A 23,189-nucleotide genomic window follows, 5' to 3' on the forward strand; every position below is an offset into this window, starting at 1 on the left:
ATATGCATGAAGAATGCGAATCGCCAGAAAACTAAAGAATAAGAATGAGAAAGTGAAAGTGGAACAAATAAAAAAAAGTACTTAAATATTGATCTGTTTCTCACCCACACCTATTAAAACGCTTTTGAAAACACTGATTAAATCCCTGGAGTAGTATGGATTACTTTTATGCTGCCTTTATGTGCTTTTTGGAGCTTCAAAGTTCTGGTCACCATTCACTTGCTTTGTATGGACCTACAGAGCTGAGATATTCTTCTAAAAATCTCAAAAATCTGTGTTCAATAGAAGAAAGTAAGTCATACACATCTGGAATGGCATTGAGAGAATTTACATTTTTGGGTGAACTATCCCTTTAAGAAATTGAAGATTAAAGTGTGAAAATCTCTCATTGACTTATATTGATAGAATGTTCAGCATTAAAAATGTAACTGACAGTAAAGATCATTGCAATATGTGTATATGCATATATTATTTGACCACTTGCATGTGTTGGTTCTTGTGTCTAGCCGACTTAAAACAAGACACACAGTAAGTTTTGACAATGACAAAGCGGCTTTGATGCGGCATTTCATTTACACAGAACCAAAGCCTAAAGCGTCAGCCTACTTAAAACTTTGCTGCCTTGCAAATACTGGTTTTCCTCCAAAAAAGCCAAACTAGTTTATTTAGTTGCTCGCTGTAAAAGTTTAGAAAAGTTGCTATTTAAAGTGAATTTACAGACTCTCTCGCTGTGTCTTGTGTTCTCTCAGAGGAGTGCGGCTGCATGGATTCATGGGTGGGATGTATAATGGAGGACACTGGGTATCGTTAAACACACACAAACACACACTATCCCACAGGCTCTCCCCACTGCTAGCTCTTAGTTTCTCAGATTTCTTGATTTACGTAGCTTTATTTCTCCCCTGTTTATTTGCTCTCCCTCGTAGTGTACAACACCCTCGCAGGTTTTCTAAATGCAGCATCACTGACTACAGAAACTTCCTTTTAAGAGGGAGTGCTTCATGTCTGTTCAACAAACCCAGTAAGGTAAGATGTATCAAACAAAGATCTTTTACCTGCAAGGAACAGTTCATTTAAAAAAATAAAATAAAATAAAATAAATCTTTATTTACAAAAGTAAATATTTTTCTGAAGGCCACAGACGAGCTTAACTGGAGCTTTCAAACTCTAAATATTTAAAAATAAAATAAAAATAAAAATGTATGTAGCTAATGAAAATCCACAAACATATGGCCTTTTAAAATAAAGTGATCCATTGGGTCAACTTGCCCCAGGTTAGGGGTAAGTTGCTCCTGGTCAGTGGGTAAGATGAGCAATCTGGGGGTAAGTTGACCAATATAATTTTTTCAGTGATACACTGAGTAAAATTCTTATTTTGTATCTATAATTTGTAATCTATTTATTTATTAATTATGATCTCCTACTTTACTCTTGGTTCCTTTAACACTCATACTTGTTATTGCATGTAAATGATGGAAGATCAAAGGATAGCCTACAGTAAATACCTACAAAAAAAAAAAAACGATCTCACTCGTTTAGGTCCTCTTTAATTGCAAACATTATAAACAGAACAGTAGTTGTTAGGACAAATTTGTTTTATTAAAAACCAGTGGCTCAACTTTCCCCAGACCCTTTGGTTCATTTTGCCCCATTGTGACCATTTTGGAAAAAAACACATAGCTTAGTGCTTCAGGGCTAATGTTGTGCTAATCATATCATGGGTATTTATACACTGGATATACACCGTTATGCATGGTATGTCATTTTGTACCTAAATAAATTTGCTTGGGCACAACAATCAAAAAACCTCCTATGTAAAAAAGTTACTTTGGCCAGCAAAAACCTCTTTTCCTATGTGCTTTTCTTCACAGCTAGTTAGTAATGATGGATACTTTCTGATTACAAGGTCACATGACTAAAAATACAGTATGTACAGTTGCCTAGATACACAGTGTGGCTCATCTTACCCCACTCTCCCCTTACTACTATGGGGGCCTTTTACACCAAGTGTGTGGGCCTTTTACCCAAAGTGTAGGGTAAAAGGCCCCCTCGCCACCTTGTTTTTAAATTTTAAATGTACATTTTAATCTTCTGTTAATATTTCTTTTCACACAAATTAAAACATTTTGACCAGGAAAAAGTCCCATTGTACCCTACCAAAGATGTAGTCCATATAACGCTATATTCCAAGTCTTCTGAAGCCATATGATAGCTTAGTGTGAGGAACAGACTGAGATTTCAGTCATTATTCATTGATAATGTTCACTGACATCAATCCTTATGCGACCCCGTAGCTAAAACCTACATTGGGCATGGTGCTGCATAAAACATTTGTGTATTTTGTGTGTTGGCAGCTTTTTGAGACTACAGAATGTGGGAATGGTTATGTGGAAGTGGGAGAGGAATGTGACTGTGGGGCCCGAATGGTGAGCACTTTTTTAACCCTTTTTGTTACAAATAATGATAGGAAGAAACTCAGAAAATACTTTCATATGTAAAAGAATTATTTTCTGAGAATGCAAGTCCTGTTTGTTTATCCTACTAGACATTTATGTTTGTGTGTGCATATGTTTGTCTTTCTGTGTGTGTGTGTCGTTAACAGGAATGCTATAAAAACTGCTGTAAAAAGTGTTCATTATCTAATGGAGCTCACTGCAGTGACGGCCCCTGCTGCAACGGCACGTGCCTGGTGAGACACTTCAAATCTTCCTCACCCATTGATCATAAATTCCTCCAAACTATACTCAACTGTGGACCTTTTATACGTTTACATTACATTGGATATACACATTATAATTAATATATACAAATTATAATGGACTGATCAGTTGTTTCATGTCTCTCACAATCCCTGTCTCTCTCAGTTTTACCCTCGGGGATACAGCTGTCGATATGCCGTGAATGATTGTGACATATCAGAGACTTGTTCAGGAGACTCGGGACAGGTTTTGTTCTTTTTTCTAACTTTCTAACAACTTCCCTGTAATGTGATGTCAGAGAGATCAAACCATGATTTTAAAGGGGAAACAGCATATCAGGTTTGAATAGAAAGTGCAGGGACAAAGATGATTTCTGCTTTTTCTGCATTTTTCAAATAAATGTCCTATTAAGTTCATTTAGGAAACTTTACATGGCACAGGCTGATAGGTTCAGTACCTGACACGCCTCTGCATAAACCAATCAGGCAATTACACCCTTCTGTCAAAACGTATAAAACTGGTACTCATCACAACAGCTTCAAATGAAGTCCAGCGTCGCAGCCTTGCAAAGCATTCACCCTCCTCCTCCCCAGATTCACTGGTCTAGATCAGCATTACGTTGGAGGGGTTAAGTGATTTTGTTCAGCAGCAGCAGCAGCAGCAGCAGCATGCTTCTATTGTGTTAGATGCAGCATGTTTCCAACAGCAGTAGTATACTGACTGATGTCAAGCAACAACAGCACCAACGTGCGTAAAGCAGATCTAGTCCACCAAGGCCAAGCCTACTCCTAAAGTCATTTACATTAATAAAAGCTTTTATAAACTGCTCCGAGAGTTGTCCTAACTGAACTACATTATTTAGTGAAAGCATTATATTTTAATGAAAAAAGCAAATTTTAGGCAGAATTAGTTTTTTCTCTATAATTTTTAATTCTGTAAAGCTAACTTTTTCAAATAGATGTTTTTAAAATGTCTTTTGCATTACAAATTAACCAGAGCTAAAGTTCTATGGTTTTTCTGTGATTTCTCTAGTTTGTATATTTGTTTTTTTCTCTTAAATATATTATATAGTATATACTATAATATACACACATTGACCACTTTTCTAGGTACACCTGTACACCTACTTATTCATGCATTTATCTAATCAGCCAATCGTGTGGCAGCAGTGCAGTTCATAAAATCATCAGATATGGGTCAGGAGCTTCAGTTAATGTTCACATCAACCATCAGAATGGGGAAAAAATGTGATCTCAGTGATTTGGAACGTGGCATGGTTTGAGTATTTCTGTAACTGCTGATCTCCTGGGATTTTCACGCACAACAGTCTCTAGAGCAGGGGTCGGCAACCATTGACACACGGAGGGGTAATCACTGGCTCGCTAGCAACTGTGAGAGAGGAGTAGACTATTTTATTTATATGAATTACACACCAGCATTCCAATCTACATCTTGATGTAATCCTTCCTCATGATCGCAGCTGAATGGGAGTCTAAACACTGTTAAAGTGTGACGAGACTCGCATTTGTTTCTTTTTGCATTCAGAACAACACATGATGTAATAAAGAAAACACCACTTTTAATCCTTAAGATTTCCAACCCAACATACAGGTACACTGTCCTTAAACAACGGTCACACTCAGAATTACATTAATCGATTAAAAGAGAAAACATAAACCCACATCATGGGGTTCAAAAATCTTTTCAAGTCTATTCAAAATATAAATTAAACCTGGAAATGAAGTTTTAGGGTTTTGCAGATGCGATTCACCAAAAGAGCTAAAAAGTTGATCAGCTTGTGTCGAGTCTCATCACACTTTAATACTGTTTAGTCTCTGTGACGACGAGGAGGGCGTGGCCGGGTTGTTTATGTTGGTTTTAAGTTTACCATTAAACGTTATGTTTACTGTTCAGCTGGTTCCTGCCTCCTCCTGGCCCATCCTTTATGTGTTACAGTGGTGCCGAAACCCGGGAAGGAGGAGGGATGTGCTGTTGCGGAGTCCTCGCCGCTGCCATCCGCCAGGAGAGCAGCCGCGGCCGTCTGAAAGGATGGAGGGGTCGTTGCCGGCTGCCGAGAGCCGGAGAAATCCGGCCGTCTGCCGAGAAGGGGAGGAGCGATTCCGTTCGCCGGGGGAGGAGCGAGCTGGCGTCCACCAGAGGGCAGAGGAGCGGTTGTGGACTGGGCGACAGCGCATCTGGGAGCTGGCGAGCAATTTCTTCTCTCTCTCCTCTCTCTCTCTATGTCTGTGTCTCCACTCGCCCTGTCCCTCTCCCCATGCCTCCCCTCGTCTCTCCCCCCAGGAGGCGGGGTGGGCCACCGGCTGACAGAACAGCCGGAAGGGCAGCGTCTCCCCCCCAGAGATGGGGGGGAGTTAGTCAGACCGGTGGCACCCCGGCCTGAATCGGGCAGGGGAGGTTTGTGATGAGGAGGAGGGCGTGCCCAGGCCGTGATGGAGCACGGCCGGCACTGAATCAGCTGATCAGCGGCCGGGGGCGCCGGTTCGAGAGAGAGAGAGAGAGACGCTCGCGCCCGTGCTTTATGTTGGTTTTAAGTTTACCATTAAACTTTATGTTTACTGTTCAGCCGGTTCCCGCCTCTTCCTCGCCTGTCCTTTATGCGTTTACAATCTCCCATTCAGATGGTGAAAACACGTTGCATGATCATAAGGAAGGATCACATCAAGATGTAGATTGGAATGCAGTCATATAAATAAAATATCATGCTCCTCTCTCGCTGTTGCTTGTGTGCTAATGATTACCCCTCTGCATGATTTTGAAAAACGTATGACATAATACAAGAAATATTTAAGATTCCACACAATGTGATCAGTAATCAAATAAGCAAATTTGTGACAATAACTGATGTTAACTCATTTTGTACAAAAGGACAGGTTTTCTTTCATTAAAGCACTTAAAATGCTCTGAAAATTCACATGCAGGATCATGATTATATCATAATCATCGGGTTGTGCAAAACATTTTTACTCAAACTGTTATGCTGATAATATCATTTGAAATGAAAAATAAACAAGTTTTTTCAGCACAGCCATTGACCAGGAAAATAAAAAATGGCACTCCATGTCAAAAAGGTTGCCGATCCCTGCTCTGAAGTTTACTCAGAATGGTGCCAAAAACAAAAATCATCCAGTGAGCTGCAGTTCCTCAGACAGAAACGCCTTGCTGATGAGAGAGGTCAACGGAGAATGGCCAGACTGGTTCAAGCTGACAAAAAGGCTACGGTAACTCAGATAACCACTCTGTACAATTGTGGTGAGCAGATAGCATCTCAGAATGTGCAACATGTCAAACCATGAGGCGGATGGGCTACAGCAGCAGAAGACCGTGTCGGGTTCCATTTCTGTCAGCCAAGAACAGAAAGATGAGGCTGAAGTGGACACAGGCTCACCAAAACACTGGAAAAACATAGCCTGGTCTGATGAATCTTGATTTCTGCTGAGGCACACAGATGGTAGGGTCAGAATTTGGCACTATCAGCATGAATCCATGGACCCAACATGCCTTGTGTCAACAGTCTAGGCTGGTGGTGGTGTAATGATGTGGGGAATGTTTTCTTGGCACACTTTGGGCCCGTTAATACCAATCAATTATCGTTTGAATGCCACAGCCTATTTGTGTATTGTTGCTGACCATGTGCATCCCTTCATGCTGCAATTTACCCATCTTATAATGGCTACTTCCAGCATGATAATGCACCATGTCTCAAAGCAAAAGTCATCTCAAACTGGTTTCATGAACATGACATTGAGTTCACTGTTCTTCACTGGCCTTCCCTGTCACCGGATCTGAATCCAATAGAACACCTTTGGGATGTGGTAGAACGGGAGATTCGCAGCATGAATGTGCAGCTGACAAATCTGCAGATATTGCACGATGCAATCATGTCAACATGGACCAGAATCTCAGAGGAATGTTTCCAACATCTTGTGGTATATATGCGATGAATAATTGAGGCTGTTTTGAGAGCAAAGGGAGGCCTTACCCAATATAAATATAATGTTCCTAATTAAGTGCTCAGTGTGTGTTTACTATAATATATAGTAGTAAGCAATGGGTACACAAATAACAGCGTCCCAAGAGTGAGCCATACCTCAGCAGTGTGTCATCAGAGAAGGATCTCCACTTTAGTCAATAGGATGTAACAGCTGTGAGATGACAATTACAGTGATGATGATTTTTCACACAATACACCCCCAAACCTCACTATCAGCCAGTTATAACTGCCATAACAGAAGGCATGTTATTCACTAAATCCCAGTCTGCCTGCAGTTTTGACACTTTTTAGGAATTATAATGAATTGTGAATAAGAGAACTGTTATAGTCTAATTGTTAACTTAAAGGGACAGTTCACCCAAAAATGAAAATTCTCTCATCATTTTCTCACCCTCATGCCATCCCAGATGTGTATGACTTTCTTTCTGCAGAACACAAATTAAGATATTTAGAAGAATATTTCAGCACTGTAGGTCCATACAATGCAAGTGAATGGGTGCCAACATTTTGAAACTCCAAAATCCACATAAAAGGAGCATTAAAGTAATCCATAAGACTCCAGTGGTTAAATCCATGTGTTCAGACATGATATGATAGGTGTGGGAGAGAAACAGATCAATATTTAAGTCATTTTTTGTCATAAATTCCCCTCCCTGCCCAGTAGGGGGCGATATGCATGAAGAATGTGAATTACCAAAAGCTCAAGAAGAAGAATGAGGAAGTGAAAGTAAAGTTGAAATTGACTGAGCAGGGAGGATAATTTATAGTAAAAAAGGACTTAAATATTGATCTGTTTCTCACCCACACCTATCATATCACTTCTGAAGTTATTGATTTAACCACTGGGGTCATATGGATTACTTTTATGCTGCCTTTATGTGGATTTTGGAGTTTCAAAATGTTGGCACCCATTCACTTGCATTGTGAGGACCAACAGGGCTGAGAAATACTTCTAAAAATCCTCATTTGTGTTCTGCAGAAAGAAAGTCATACACATCTGGGATGGCATGAAGGTGAGTAAATTATGAGATAATTTTCATTTTTGGGTGAACTATCCCTTTAAGGAGCTATTTCTACTTGATCTAACCCTTAAAATGTGTTTTGTTGGGGTAACCTAATGTATTCAGGTTGATTCAGGCATGTCAAATAATATTCTTGACTTGAATCAAACCAGTTAATTTAGATGTTACCACATGAAGCCCATTTTTTTAGGTTAGCACTTATGTTCAGTATGTTTTCAGTATGTAAATGTTGTACATTCAATGATTAAGCAAAGTCTAAAATTGCACTACTGAATCTTAGCAATTAAGATTCCTTGGATTGCAGTGTTGCAGTGTGTATTATTCACTTTAATAATACTGAGTAAATATCTGTGTTAATCCCCCAGTGCCCCCCTAATCTTCATAAACAAGATGGCTACCCTTGCCAGCTCAATCAGGTCAGAACTTTCTCAACTACATGCATGGCTAAACAATATTTAGATAATTTTTCATGATAATGTATTTAATCTATTCATCCATCTCCTGGATGCTGCTGTTTCCAGGGCCGTTGTTATAGTGGTGAATGTAAGACCCGGGACAGTCAGTGCAAATACATCTGGGGTCCAAGTGAGTGACACTGATGCCTTGAGAGCACTTGTTATCAATCACAATATTTACTCTACCCTCTCATTTTAAACTGCGTTTTCTCTTTCTCCAATGCTCTTTCTCTTTCTTTCTCTCAGAGGCTGGAGGGTCAGAGAAGCACTGCTATGAAAAGTTAAATACAGAGGGGACAGAAAAAGGGAACTGTGGGAGAAATGGAGACAAACGGGTCCCCTGCAGCAAACAGTAAGTTCAGTTCCCCTAATTATTTGGGGACTATGAGACTTGGCACAACAGGTATGAACTGGAAAAAAGGTCAAACTTCATTAATGTATGATAAAAAAAATTTAAAAAATCATCTAAAATGTATTCCCGATCTTGTACATTTTCAGCGATGTGTTCTGTGGGTACCTACTCTGCTCCAATATTGGGAGAAGTCCAAAGATTGGGACCCTGAAAGGCGACATCACTCCCACCACCTTTAACCATCAGGGGCGACTGGTGGACTGCAGGTCTGTTTCTTTGATCTCTGCAACTTTTCTTTGAAGTTTTGTATAATTTCATGAATCTTCATTAAAATACTTGCCATTTTCTACTTTTCCCTCTTCCTTAGCGGGGGACACGTGGTGTTGGATGATGACACTGATCTAGGGTATGTGGAAGACGGTACGCCGTGTGGCCCCTCTATGATGTGCCTTGAGCGGAAATGTCTACCCATCTCCTCCCTGAACCTCACAGCGTGTCCGTCTGGCCCGAGTGGTCGCGTCTGCTCTTCTCACGGCGTGAGTGATCACCATCTGTCACTCGCTGCTGCTCAGACGAGTCTAAAGCCCAAAGTATGCTTCGCTTTTGACGTGAACGCTTTGCGTCTGCGTACAGTAGAACACAAGCCTTTCAATAGTGCACGCTTCGACTGCTAAGAGATACTGGATTCGAGTTATACAAATGCAGGTACTGTACCTCCTAACCTCATCACAGACATGATCTTGGCGTGCACATCCACTGTTGTTGTTTGTACCTTCGTCTGCTCATGTCTAGTGCTTCTTAGTGACAGCAACATCTCAATTGTGAGTGTTGCCACCTTGTAGACCCACTAATTAGTTGGAATGGGACTATATAGTTATCTCATGATTCGGTTCAATACACAAACTGATGTTCACAATTCGATATTATCTCGATTTGATGTAATAACACTTAAATGACAAAGTATGGCAGCAAATGTTTGTATTTTTTTCTTTTTTAAATGCTTGCTCAAAATGAACATTATAATTAATTTCTCATCAAATTAAAGTTCTTTAATACACAATATAAATCTTCAAAGTTTAAATAATAGAGTTTCTCATATACCTTTCACTATAAGAAAAGATCACAAACAATAAGCCTTCAAAAATAGTGGGCTGTATTTAGGCTGATCAGGTGCAGAACAAGCAATAGAGCTGAACAGAACCTGTCCTGAAAAATATGTGAAAACATTTAGGATATTTTTTTTAATAATTTGTTTGTCTTGATTATTATCACATTTTAACTTTTTGAAAATATAAAATTCTACATTCTGTCAATTCAGATTATTTCTTGAAATTGTATTTATAATAATGATACAAGCCGTCAATGTTTGAAATAATGTGTACAATTTACAAGTTATAACATTAAGTTTACATTCATTTGTATAACAAGCGCTATTATGGTACTGTCACTTTAAGAGTTTAATGTGCATCTCATCATTAACGAGAGGGAAGTCTTGTTTTTAGTGCATCCGTGCAATTTGTGATCAAAATTAATGTTTATTTTTACATTTTTTCTGACTGTAAAGAACAGAAAGGATGTTAAAAGACACATTATTCAATTAAAGTGGAGTGCGGGATTTCATCTTTGATGGACACACATTACATGGCAGAAATGGCCCGTTTTAATCTCAAGCACTTTTTAACAAAATAAGGCAATTTTTCAGGTATTCCAGTACTTACATTTCTAAAAACCTAAATTCAGGCAGTTTAAGCACTTGTGTGAACTCTGTAAACAGTGTAGAAAAAAAGCGCAGTATGGGTAAAGATTTATGATCATGATTGTGAGATTATGATGTTTGACGGGTCATATTCATTTATGATCACATGGACAGAAAACAATGTTTCACATTTCGAAATATCAAGATTTCCCTAGATATGGTTCGTCATTTTTATTTATTTTGTTTGGTTCACGATATATCGAAATTCGATATATTGTACCATCCCTACTAATTAGTGCAAATAGTACCAGGTGCATGCGTATACTACACGTTCAGAGTATGCACATGAAGAAAAACTGGGCCACAAGCGTCCAGTGCTCGAGCACTCTTCTGATGACAAAATTTGCATTACGCGTCCTGTACGCAGACGCCCAGCATTCGCGCCTGACCGAAGTGTACTTTGGGCTTAACACCACAGTCAGCATTGAAAATAATTCTGCTTGAATTTCAAGACACCAAATACAGAAATCCACTCACAGATTTTAATCCAGGAATTGAATTCAGTAAACCAGATTAATGACGTTCTGTTCCACTGCAACTGAAAAATATTACAATGTTGTGTATATCCAGTATCTAGCCGTATAAAAATGGAAATGACTTGCAGAGGAAAGCATTACTGTTTTGATGTGGTGGATGATAAAAAACTCATAAACTTCCAGGGACCAGAATATCAAGTTTTTGGACTTGGTCCAATAATCAACCACTTATCAACCACCCAGTTCACCCTATCAACCGCATAGCAACACTCTAAAACACCTCAGCAACTGCATTGCAACCACCCATAACAACCTAGCATAGTAAAATGGGCAAGCACCACTCCCATTTTCTTCAAAAAATCTTAAAATATTTAGATTTTTTATTAGGTTTCATGCATCATCAATGATATTGTACATCAGTGATACAGTAATGTGTCCCTCTTCAGGTGTGCAATAATGAAGCAACCTGCACATGCGATGCTACCTGGGCAGGGACTGACTGCAGCATGCACGACCCCCCAAAAGAGCCACCTGTCATCGAGGACCCGGGTCCCAAGGGTTCGTGACCTCTCCTAACTCTTTAAACATAAAAAAAAAAAAAAATACACAAAATTTACAGCCTATTGCTCAAATTCATACATACAGATTAACGCCAGTCTTATCAAGCCACTGCAAAGTCACTTCCAAAGATCATCGACTTTTGTGGTGCCCCATTTTTTACATCAGGATTTTCCCTATCCACTCACAAGAATTTGACAGACACTAGTACGTGTACATGTGTTTTGTTTTTTTGTTTGTTTTTTTGAAAATGGGGACTTGAGTGACATTTTCTCTGCTGAATCACCCCTATTTCCTCTGCACAGTGAGCGTGGCCACAAACAGGCTGATAGGGGCAGTGGCAGGGACCATTCTGGCCCTGGGGGTGATTTTTGGAGGCACAGGGTGGGGAATAGAGTAAGCACCTCTTAACCCTTTAATAGCACTCCCCCAGCAAGAGGGAGATCGTGTGATCCCCTGTGTGTGCGGTTGTGTGTACATGTTCTCCCAGTGGCTTTGTCCGTTGTGTTGAATGTGATGGTGCCCTGTAATTTTTTCTATGTCGTGTAATTAATGGACTGATTGATGGGTATATCTCTTATTTTCTCCTCTCCCCTGGCTGCTATTATGGTGGATATTTTGATTCTCGCCCTGTGTTATGGAGTGTTGCGGTGCTTCCCTCTCTGGTCCATGTGGGGCATTTATATAAACAGACAAAAGAGACCAGGAGATGAACAAGAACAAGGAAAAGGATTCCAAAGGTGGAAAAACATCGACTGACACTGACATACGAAGAGACTGTAGCGTCTTTACTGACATAAAATCCCCTAAGAATTGGCCCACTTTCTGTGCCGAGCTAAATATTCAACTCTAACTAGGTCTGATGGGTGCGTGAGTGGGTGAAAGTTCATGATGAGTATGTTTGTAAGTTAGTGTTCCTTTGTGAGTCTGTACATCTGTTCCAAAACCTAGTGAGCTACTTCGGTGCATACTACCTATGTAGGCAGCTGACTTATAAGGCAGCATCCTAACCATCTTGGAAACTTGGCAAAGCTAAAAAAAAAATAACGCTCCTCATGGGAGACTCGACTCAATTAACTGATTGGCGATTGATTTCAATACTATAAAAAAAATTTTTAAGTTTGAAGTTAGCATGATGCTAAGCTAATGGTGCAAAACTCTAATAAAGTTAACAATAAATAATACATATATAAGGTTATTTATAGTCAACAGTTCTTACCACCATCTTGAATTTTTTTTTACTGAGCTCGTCGCAATACATTATGGGATTGCCTTCTCCGTGACTCTTCATACCATGCGATTTTGCCATGCAAAAACATTTCTCTCGTCATAGGGCAAAGTCATCTGTTGTCTTCATCACTTTGTGTGATACGTTCACTGACGGCCGATTAATTGCCTTGAATCTTTGCGCAGTGTTTTTGCATCACAGTTGTTTATCCTACGACAGCCAGAAGATGTAAAGCACCTATTCAATGCTGTCACTGATGAATGGGACCAAATCCCAATCTGACATAATGTTGCACAGTGTGCCATGGCTTTTACCCAAGATCTAATTAGGCAGACTGATCACACTGTGAATTCGGCTGCTGAAATTGGTCTGTGCGTACTGAATTTCTAAACACTGACCCCAGTGGCCAAAGCTGTAATTGTTGTTGAGGTGCTAAATGATAACTGTCCACAGAGTGGCGCCAAAAGCAAGTTGTATTTTTAGTTGTTAATGATGTAATACAGTCAACAGGAATGCATATTTTTTTAGCCCTACTCCCTGACCCAAACCCCAGCCCTAAGCATAACCATCAGTTTTTTATTTTTAGAGCAAAAATGCAACCCATTATTTATGTGAAAGCGATTACTTCCTGATTTCCACGGGTCCTGAACATGTGTCTCTAAATGAATGCAAGTACTTCTTGGTTTTCTCGGGACCAGAAGCCGTGTCTTCAGTACACGTTTCAGTAGCGCCACAAGGAAAGGTGAACAGGTTTTAATTGATGTGTGATAAAAATGTCTGATGGGGATGCCATCAATTCAAGAGTACATGCATATTCGGAAGCAGCATGTGGATTTCCTGTGTGATCATGTTGCACTGGGATCATATCGTACACTCTGACAAGCAACAATTGTAAAGGACCGTGAAAATCATGTAGTGTGTACTAGAGGTAGACCGATATATCGGTTTTACAGATTAATCGGTGCCGATAGTTGCCTTTTGGAACTATAATTATCAGCAAAAATCTATGGCGATACTTGCTGATAGTTTTTTCATAATTTCGTAATTTCAAAATAAGAGTCCCCGTGTGTTTCAGGCTTGTTTATACTTAAAAGTCCCACGTTTTGCACCAATTTTAATTTTTTGGGGGGAACTTTTGTTGAACAATAAACTGTATTTGTGTGTGTGTGTGTGTGTGTGTGTGTTTGTGCATTTGTATTTGTCAGTCCTGTGTATATATTGGGTAACTCAAAACAGCACGGTGCTTTTAGATCTTACTTGTGCCGCTACCCTGTGCCAAAGCCAGTACATCTGCAGCCCCTAAATTCTGCCCACCCATGTCCAATAACATCCCACACACAGACACTATACTATCAGAGTCCTACAAGTGTAAGATCAGCGAAATCTACCCTATGGATTCCTATGCAAAATGAGCTTTTCCTTTGTCACACGCATCCTGAATAACCACTTGACCAAAAGAGTGTATAACAAAAGTGAACTCCAGCATTTGATGTGTAAACCCTGCATGCTGTGCAGGTGCCCCCTGCGGCTTACATCATGTTTCTCTCCCATCATGCCCTTCTGCAGGTCCTAGCGCCACCAACCTTATCATAGGCTCCATCGCAGGGGCCATCCTGATGGCAGCCATAGTGCTGGGGGGGACGGGATGGGGATTTAAGTAAGAGCTGCACCGCATGCTTCCTATTGCCTGCCAGCCTGGAACAGGCTCACTTACACAAATACTTACACACACTTTGGCAGAAATACACACAACACATACCACTGAACACTCACTTTCAAGGGCCTGGGCTTCTGCTACAGACAACAGATGTTTAAGGTTGTACATGCTAAGCTGCGTACCTGGTACTATATAAAGACTGATTTGTCAGCTTTACTGCTTTTTATTTTTTTTATCAACAATATATGAAATTGTATGGGGGGGAGGGGGGGTTTACAGCTTGTAACTTATTTATGTGAATGTGTTTTGCACACTATAGAAAATGTCTTATCCCTAAAACACCTGACCACAGTTTTAGTACATGTCCTCATAAAGTTGTAGTAACACAATTGATTTAACCCTCAGTAGACTGTAGCAGAACCTCTTGCAGAGTGGCCCATTGCTTTACATGCATGCAAGCCAAATGGTAAAAATGGATACTGTGCAATGTGTAATGACAGTTATGAACTTCAGACAATAACATAGACAAGACTGATGTGTAGTTTTTTTCTGCTAACTAATGTAAATGTAAAATATCAGTTATTATAGCAAGGTGGGAATTGTTGGACAAAGTTACTTTGTATGCTTCCTTAAAAGATCCCTGCGACGGCAGTTCAATTTTTGCAGGATGTCATGTGTGCAAGAAGGAACATCAAATAGGTGCATTTTTGCATTTGGTCTCAAAGTCTCTGAATATAGATTAGCAACTTGTTTAAAGGTACACTACGCAGGATTTCTCAGTGAATTTTTTATTAAGCATGAACAACTTGCCATTATTGAGCTGGTAAAAAAATAAAAAATCTGTGTTCAAAACCATGTTCTTGCCTTACCCCGGCAATTCATAACGGTTAACCTACAATAGTGATTTACACTCTCAGCTGTCAGGTTCAATTTGCTAGGAAATTTCAGGTTTCCGTCATTCGTCTTTGAGTGTTTACGTCATGTCCGTAAACAAAGAAAAGAAGGTCTGGCTACAGTATGCTACTTGCTTAGATAAAAATGTTTCAGTCTTCTTACTGTCAGTTATTCCTTGTGTGGCTTGTCAGATCCATTCTAATCTGGTGATCACAGGCAACCATGGGTATACCTTAACCTCCTGAGACCCCCACGTGTCTGCTGTGTGCATTTTAAATTTCCCTTTTTGATTTGTAACTAGTAGCACCTAATAAACAAGCAAAAAAACTAAAAAATTCTAGAGCAAATAGTTTTCCTAAAAATTTTATGTCCACATATGTGGACAGCGGGACTAAGTCTTCACTCTCATTGGTAGTCACACGTGAATGTCACTCGTCATTTGCATAAAATAAAAATTCTGTCGCTCCCCACAGTGATCTCTGTCGCCAATGGTCACGACAGCTTGTGTAAGTCGCTGTGCTCTCATTGAAAATGAATGGGATCATGTCGCTTCTTCACACGATGCCGCTTGCGGTGTGAAAGGGGCTTAAGTTGTGCAATTTTAAGTAATAACAAGCTATAGAAAGTCAGAAACTAGAGATGCTTCTCTTTACAACCAAACAGGTTTCAATCAAAAAACGTAAAGACGTTTCTTACTAGAGGCACTTTTGTTGGCGCTGCGCCTGAAGGAGCGCTTCCTGCAAATCAGTGTCATGCTGTTGTATCACATGACGCGGTGCGTCAGAAGGTTAACTCTTAAATGACAGTATAGATTCTTGTGAACGGTATTCTGTTGGTTTTAATTCATTTAAATTATGCGTTATGTATCACAAAGCCAAAATACAACGTCCACACATGTCGCACAAGGTTAAACCATCAGATTCCTCCAAACAGTACAGTAGTGCTGATGCACAACTATCGTATAAATGTACCAATTGCTCCTGATGTTTCAACCACATATGTCGATAGAGAGCCCAGAATTCCGCAGTGTACCTTTAAGAAATAAACGAGAGCAGACATGTAAAGCCATTTGGCAGGTTGACACCAATGCCAGCTTAGACTCATGTTCACCGAATGAAACATAATGCAGTGTTAAGTGGATGTTTTGGCCTAGCCTTGAGACCTGCTGACCATTCATGCTCAAAGAGGACTTTGCTCACCACAGCATGCTTGTCTGCACATAGCATCTTGATTGAGCCCATTTAGAGTTTGCATACAGACTGGCACCAAGCCAGAGCTAAACCGGAGTGCTATCAGAGCATCGCATAAAGGCTGGGCTCACCTTATGTGAAGGGAGGGGTGTTTTTTGTTTTCCTTGGTTTGAGAAGCAGGTTTGGTTGGGGTGGGTTGATGGGGTGGGAAGGGATGACGAGTTTTTGACCCGCTCTCCTCGCCGTGATCTCTCTCTCAATCCCCCCTCCGTTGTCTGAAAGGGTGAGAGTTTAAGCTGAGAGGGGTGGAGGTTGTGTCGTAGGCAGCCTTTGTGCCATGGCTGGCTGCCACGCCCTCTTATCTCCCGGAAGGCCCTGGGCCCCCCTGAAAACCTAGAACAGATCAAGAGCCCTCACCCCCCACCCGGACTCGCCCGGCACCGCTGCCTTTACTGCCTGCTTCACAGAGACCTGGTACAGACACATGCGCTGCACTGCACCTGCATGCTACCCCCAACACCCCCCTACACAGCGATAGTGGCGTCTTCCACCTAACCTCTCTATGGACAGGTGCATGTTAAACTGCTGGGATGCCCCACATCAAGCCACACTATGGGGAGGTTGTGTCAAACCCCTGTCGTTGTTGATGTTGTTGCAGTTCTTGTTGCCTTTAGTGTTGTTCCTGGTTGTATCGTCGTCGTTCATGTTGTGGGTGTGACGTCCTTTTCTGACCCTCGATGTTGTACACTCTTTCTTGCTGTTTACTATGTCTATGTTAGTGTTATCTCCTTGGAGGTAATGTTCTTTTGCACATTCCTTGATGTCTTTCTAACACATACTCACCCACAGTCAATGAAGGGACACTCTGTGCCGCTTTTACCCACCGCAACCCAACAGTGTTAGAATGACATGTCCTCATGGAAGACAAAAATGTTATGGATAACTGACATTTTTATAAATCCTTTTAAATGATTAAAGGAATAGCTCACCCAAAAAATTACAATTCTGTCATCATTTACTCATCCTCTTCGTCCGTCATCATTGTCGTTCCAAACGGGTATAATTTGCTTTCTTCTGTGGATCACAAAAAGTACACTTTTTGAAGAACATCCACTCTTTTCCATATAATGAAAGTGAATGAGGACTGTGGCTGTCAAGCTCCAAAATGACAAAAAAAAAAAAGTGGTCTAAATGATTTGTGTGCCATATTTAAAATCATTTGAAATCATATGATAACTTTGTGTAAGGAACATACCGAATTTTAAGTCATTTTTTACTGATAATCTTCCCATCTAGTGAGCTGTAAACCGCTGAGGCCTGATTATTGAGTCAGTACATTTACATGCACTATAAACGTTCGATTTCAGATTAAAACAGTAATTAATCTTTTTTAAATGTCATGGAAATGCTTTAGTCCAGCAAAAATGTTTTTTGCAAAGTCAGACTAGCAGTCCTAGAAAATGCGATAGTAGGTTAATCGGACCACAACTGGCCTCTGCATTGTGCACATACTCCGAAAAACAGAGGTGACACTCACCGTGTTTTGGACTCACCTTATTTGACATCCTTCCTTGAAATATTCGATTACGCATTGTGTTATGTATACTTGGACAGACAGAAAAGACTGTAGCCTAACTGTGCAAAAACCTGCAATGAACGCGAGGACCAGTCCAGTTTGTTAAAGGGATAGTTCACCCAAAAATGAAAATTCTCTCATCATTTACTCACCCTCATGATATCCCAGATGTGTATGACTTTCTTTCTTCACCAGAACACATTTGAAGAAAAATAGAAAAATATCTTAGCTCAGTAGGTCCTTAAAATGCAAGTGGATGGTGATCAGATTTTGAAGCTCCCAAAATCACAGACAGTCAGCATAAACGTCATCCATACAACTCCTTGATGTCTCAACTGAGAGGAGAACGTGAGATTACGTCCACAACATGCCAACGCGAATACGTCACACGAGGACCACGTGAACTCCGCCCACTCATAAATGCATATGCAGCTGCTGACCGGAAGCATTGGTTTAGAGTTAAAAAGTACTTAAATATTGGTAATTTTCACACCAAAAGCGATCATGTCGCTTTAGAAGACATTAATTTAACCACTGGAGTTGTATGGATGACGTTTATGCTGACTATCTGTGATCTTTGGAGCTTTAAAGGTCTGATCACTATCCACTTGCATTTTATGGACCTACTGAGCTGAGATATTTTTCTGTTTTTCTTCAAATGTGTTCTGGTGAAGAAAGAAAGTCATACACACCTGGGAGATCATGAGGGTGAGTAAATGATGAGAGAACATTTTTCCTATGTTTTTCTCCTACACTAAGGCACAGCAGTCTTGTTTTATTGAACATAATTTCATTACTTATGGACATACGCATTCTACGGCAAGCCTCGAAGGGATAAATACACAATTCACACTAGGGCTGGGTATTGCTAGCCACCTCACAATATGATACCTGTACATATGTCACGATACAATATATTGCAATACATCACAATATCATGGTTCGATTTCCTTATGATACACATGCTCTCAATTTTATTCCAATAGATATTGGTATATTACAGTTATGTCCATTTATGTCCATTTTTCTCGATAGAGAAACGGGCTGTTTCAGTCTCTCTCGCACCTCATTGAAGCATCTCTGACTGCGCTGAGACTGCACTATTCTTAATCGGCAAGTGTCATACCTCCAACTGAAGAGAGAGAGAGAGATCTCAACAAAACAGTCTGCATGTGTGACACCCTCGGCCAAAATCAAGTTGTTTGGAGTCTGCTAGTGTGACGCCGGCTTAACACTCACTGATTCAGAATAGAGGAGGGTTGACAGACATACTGAAACGTTCAGATCAAAGCATGCTGTCTTGTACGAGACCACAGGACCCACCCCAGTGACCAAACAATTTTTTAGTCTTTCATCACAATGGAAGTCCTTTTCCAGTTGTTAGAGCCATTAGTTGAGATGGAATTGAGTCCTTCACGTCATTAACCTCCTGAGACCCGAGTGTGACTGCTGTGTGCATTTTCCATGTCCCTTTTTGATTTGTAACTAGTAGCATCTAATAAACAAGCAAAAATGGATGTCCACATATATTGTTTGGTCATTGGGGTGGGTTCTGTGGTCTCGTATAATGACCAATGATCCTCTTCTCACACTGAAGAACCGACAAGACGCCATGCTTTGATCTGAACGTTTTCTTAAGCGGACAAAAAGTTGGAGGGAGTGAGTATGTCTGTCAACCCTCTATTCTGAATCAGTGAGTTTTAAGCCGGTGTCACATTAGCAGACTCCAAACAACTCGATTTTGGCCGAGGGTGTCACACATGCAGACTGTTTTGCTGAAATCTCTCTCTCTTCAGTTGGATGTATGACACTTGCCGGGGTGACAGACAAACAGACTCATGGAAACTCACTCTCTCTCTCTGATTCCCTGTCACATGGAGCTCGCTGAAATAACAACAGGAGTACCGCGTGAGCATAAACAATTGTAAAAGAGTGACTTAGAATGCGATTCATGGAGTAACTTTACCTTGTGAAAGTGTGTGAATTGTGTATTTATCCCCTCGAGGCTTGCCATAGAGCACGTCTGTCCATATGCAGCTTTCAGTGAGTAAAGAAATTACATTCAATATAAATTACATTCAATTGTGCCTCTGCATTCTGATATCATTATTCATTATTCATAGAAAGCTATAGGATGCACCCTATTTAGTGACTGACTCAGAACAGTATGAAATGCACCTTATTTTCATCCTAACTCCATATAAAGCCTCTGAAAGCAACATGTTTCAGCTTTTGGATGAACCCATTGATTCTCAATGTGAAAATACACAGTAGACATATAGGAATGCATTTACTAATGTTAATGAATAGAACCGTATTGTACAGTGATAACAAAATGTACATTAAAATGAAGCTAAATGAACCACAGATGTGTTATAGTTGAAAAAAATTAAAATAACTAACATTTTTAACTTTTGATGGAATAAGGTCCCATGTTCCACATATGTGGACTTCATCTTTATCAGAGCGCTGATGTGCGAAAAATGAATGGATTTTTTAAAGCGGCATATTAAACGAAACTAGAGACACTCCTCTTTAAAACCAAACCTGTTTCACTAAAAAAAATTAAAGCGGTTTCTCACCAGAGACACCTTTGTTGGCGCTGCGCCCGTATGAGCGTTTCATGGAAATCAACGTCACACTGTTGTCACATGATGAGGTGCGCCAGAAGTTTAACCCTTAAATGACAGTGTAGAGTCTTGTGAACGGTATTCAGTCAGATTTAAATTATGTGTTGCATATAACAAAGCCAAAATACAACGTCCACAAATGTGCACGCGGGGTTGCATAAGGTTAATGCACTCCTGCTGGCAGACACAAGCTCTGATTCCCTCCGACTGGCCAATGGTTATGTCAATGAAGCTTACGACTGAAAACCAGAGAAGAAAAGGACTAGTGTGACACCGACTTTAAACTTTGTTCTCTTCTTTGAACAAAGCTATCGTATGTCTTCAGAAGACTTGGAAAATAATGCATGAGTCTAATCAACCACTCTTTTGTCATTTTGGGGCTTGACAGCCCCACTCCTCATTCAAAGAATGGACAGGATATTCTACAAAAATTCACCTTTTGTGTTCCACGGAAGAGGGACAGTCACACAGGTTAAGAACAACATATGATTAGGATTAAATGTAACACTTTACAATAAGATTCCATTTGTTTACATAAATTAACAACATCAAGTTGACATGAATGAACCTTTTACAGCATTTATTAATCTCAGTTCATTTTAATTTCAGCATATACTAATACATTTTTTAATTAATGTCAGTGAATGCATTATGAAGTAACATGAATTAACAATGAACAAATGTATTAATATTAACTAACATTATCAAAGATGAATAAATGCTGTTAAAAATATATTGTTCATTGTTTGTTCATGATACTTAATGCATTTACTAATGTTAACGAATAGAACAGTATTGTAAAGTGTTACCAGATTAAGAAACTAATGACGCCATAGTAAATAGTACGTTTCAGCATGGTTTCTGTGGGTTAAGGTGGTATCAGGCCTGAGATGGGCAGCAGAGTTGTATGTTGACGTTTCTGGCATTGCCTGCACTAACCCCTCCTCTCTTCTGTTTTGTCCTATTTGTCCTTATCACCAAGAAATGTCAAGAAAAGACGATATGACCCTAACGCCAGTGCCATCTAAAGGCTAAGAGAACTGCATCCTTGCCTAGCGTGCCCTTGGGTTTTATCAGAACCTGCTGGACTGTACCCTGTCCTGCTGCTAACACCTCTGCTGACAGTGTTAGCATTACTTGAATAAACAAAGGAAAGAAAAAGACGATAGAGACAGAACGATTGAACATTTTTCATCTGAAGTCATGTAGAACTGCTTCCCTAGAGCTGCCCCTGTTCCTTTGCCCACTGACCCTGAGCATCCACACTGAGCCATTAGTAAACCAGATAACTAAGTGGATGGTACCCACGGGGGACTCCACTCATCGGGGCATTACTTCCCGTTTAACGCACCCCCTGACCTCCGGATCCGTTCCTGGCATGACCAGCTTCAGCTGTGGACCTCGCATGGGAGTGGAGGGGCACCAATGCAAGAAGAACATAAAAATGAATATTGTCAAATGTAAAAACAGTAAAAATAAGAATGATTTGGAGACAAACATGTATCAGAATAGTCACATAGGTCACAGTTCCAGTAGGTGGGTCACCTATGTATGGTATGTGTGTTTTGAGGGGCTGAATAGACTTGACCACTGAGACTCATATCTGCTTTAGACAAACATTTCAAGGCATAAATGTAAAGTTTTTTGTTTGTTTGTTTGTTTGTTTTGTTATTTCAGCATGTTATATTGCAGGCATTTTCTGTAGTATTAATAAAAACAAGGCAACCCAAATGAGAAAGAAAAAAATTGTTCCAATTGGCCAGCAGCTTACAGTGCTGCTTAACAAAATCACCTATAAACTCTAGTGCGGTAGAGGCACACACTCTTGTATATGCCTGATGACGTCAATTACTGTTCTCCTTTTAAAAAGAAACTATTATACTGGCTGGGCCCTGTAGGACTGCCCTGACCTGAATGCCGTTGCTGGCCAATCAGAGAGCTGCATGATGTAATTGCACTGGGGACGGAGCCCACACAGCCTGCTGCGCTTTTCAAGGTATCTGCATGTCAAAGGAAAACAGTTAACATTTACTTACTATGCAAAGGGGAAACATTGCACAAACCGTAAGGTTTGGTGAAGAATTCTCAAGTGAGAAATTGATCTCTATAAGGCAGTCTTTTATATGCTCGGCCATCTATGTTTGACATTATATTAAGCTTCAGATTACTTAAAATGAATGTTTCTATGAAAATCTCAGCTTCTTAAAATCAAATGTCATTGTCATCTGTGTGGGACAGTATCATTTAGGCACTAATTGATTTTAATAGGACGGGGCTATTGAAGTAGAGGGAGCTCTAATTTTGGGCAATGCTAATGAAATAAGAGCAGAAAGTGAGGGTGTTTTTCTATGCCATCACTGATCTACACCATCAGGTTTTTGACTCATCTTCCAAACCTTGACCCCTTTTACAACCATTTCATGTTCCCATGAAAGCATTGCCATAACAAAAAAATAATGACAATAAAGAACTTGACAAAAACTTTCCTCTTTGAGATTATTTTTTTTTTTTTTTACTTAATATGTTAAGGAGAATCCAGAGTTTGAAAACATAAAGTCTGACGATTGTTGACATGTCTGTCAGTTCAGAATGTACTTAGTTGAGTCAGTGTGTCCTTTTAGATCTGTTACAATTCATTATGTTCATGTTCTATCCAATAGACTTTCTTAAGTAAACAAATCAAG

General features: G+C 40.0%; 1 protein-coding gene across 4 annotated transcripts in view; it reads left to right on the top strand.

The window, feature by feature from the left end:
- LOC127449373 (disintegrin and metalloproteinase domain-containing protein 23-like) overlaps window positions 1–22,986 on the top strand; it is a 36,299-nt gene extending 13,313 nt beyond the window's left edge. Inside the window, exons 14-27 of one of the 4 annotated variants that reach the window (XR_007898725.1) lie at window positions 750–801; window positions 927–1,026; window positions 2,355–2,426; window positions 2,603–2,689; window positions 2,865–2,945; window positions 8,099–8,149; window positions 8,255–8,318; window positions 8,435–8,540; window positions 8,687–8,806; window positions 8,908–9,076; window positions 11,219–11,330; window positions 14,125–14,215; window positions 16,582–16,773; window positions 21,488–22,986. Coding sequence is in view for 3 of the 4 variants with exons in the window: in XM_051712737.1 (XP_051568697.1) it covers window positions 750–801; window positions 927–1,026; window positions 2,355–2,426; window positions 2,603–2,689; window positions 2,865–2,945; window positions 8,099–8,149; window positions 8,255–8,318; window positions 8,435–8,540; window positions 8,687–8,806; window positions 8,908–9,076; window positions 11,219–11,330; window positions 11,636–11,726; window positions 21,488–21,533 (1,151 nt within the window). In the remaining variant the exon portion in view is untranslated. Of the gene's footprint in view, window positions 1–749; window positions 802–926; window positions 1,027–2,354; window positions 2,427–2,602; window positions 2,690–2,864; window positions 2,946–4,655; window positions 5,739–8,098; window positions 8,150–8,254; window positions 8,319–8,434; window positions 8,541–8,686; window positions 8,807–8,907; window positions 9,077–11,218; window positions 11,331–11,635; window positions 11,727–14,124; window positions 14,216–16,581; window positions 16,774–21,487 lie in introns of those variants that run through there. The other 3 variants (XM_051712737.1, XM_051712736.1, XM_051712738.1) reach the window with 3 other exon arrangements.
- The last annotated feature ends 203 nt before the right edge of the window (window positions 22,987–23,189 follow it).

Source organism: Myxocyprinus asiaticus, chromosome 12, assembly GCF_019703515.2.
Source record: "Myxocyprinus asiaticus isolate MX2 ecotype Aquarium Trade chromosome 12, UBuf_Myxa_2, whole genome shotgun sequence".
Lineage (NCBI taxonomy): Eukaryota > Metazoa > Chordata > Actinopteri > Cypriniformes > Catostomidae > Myxocyprinus > Myxocyprinus asiaticus.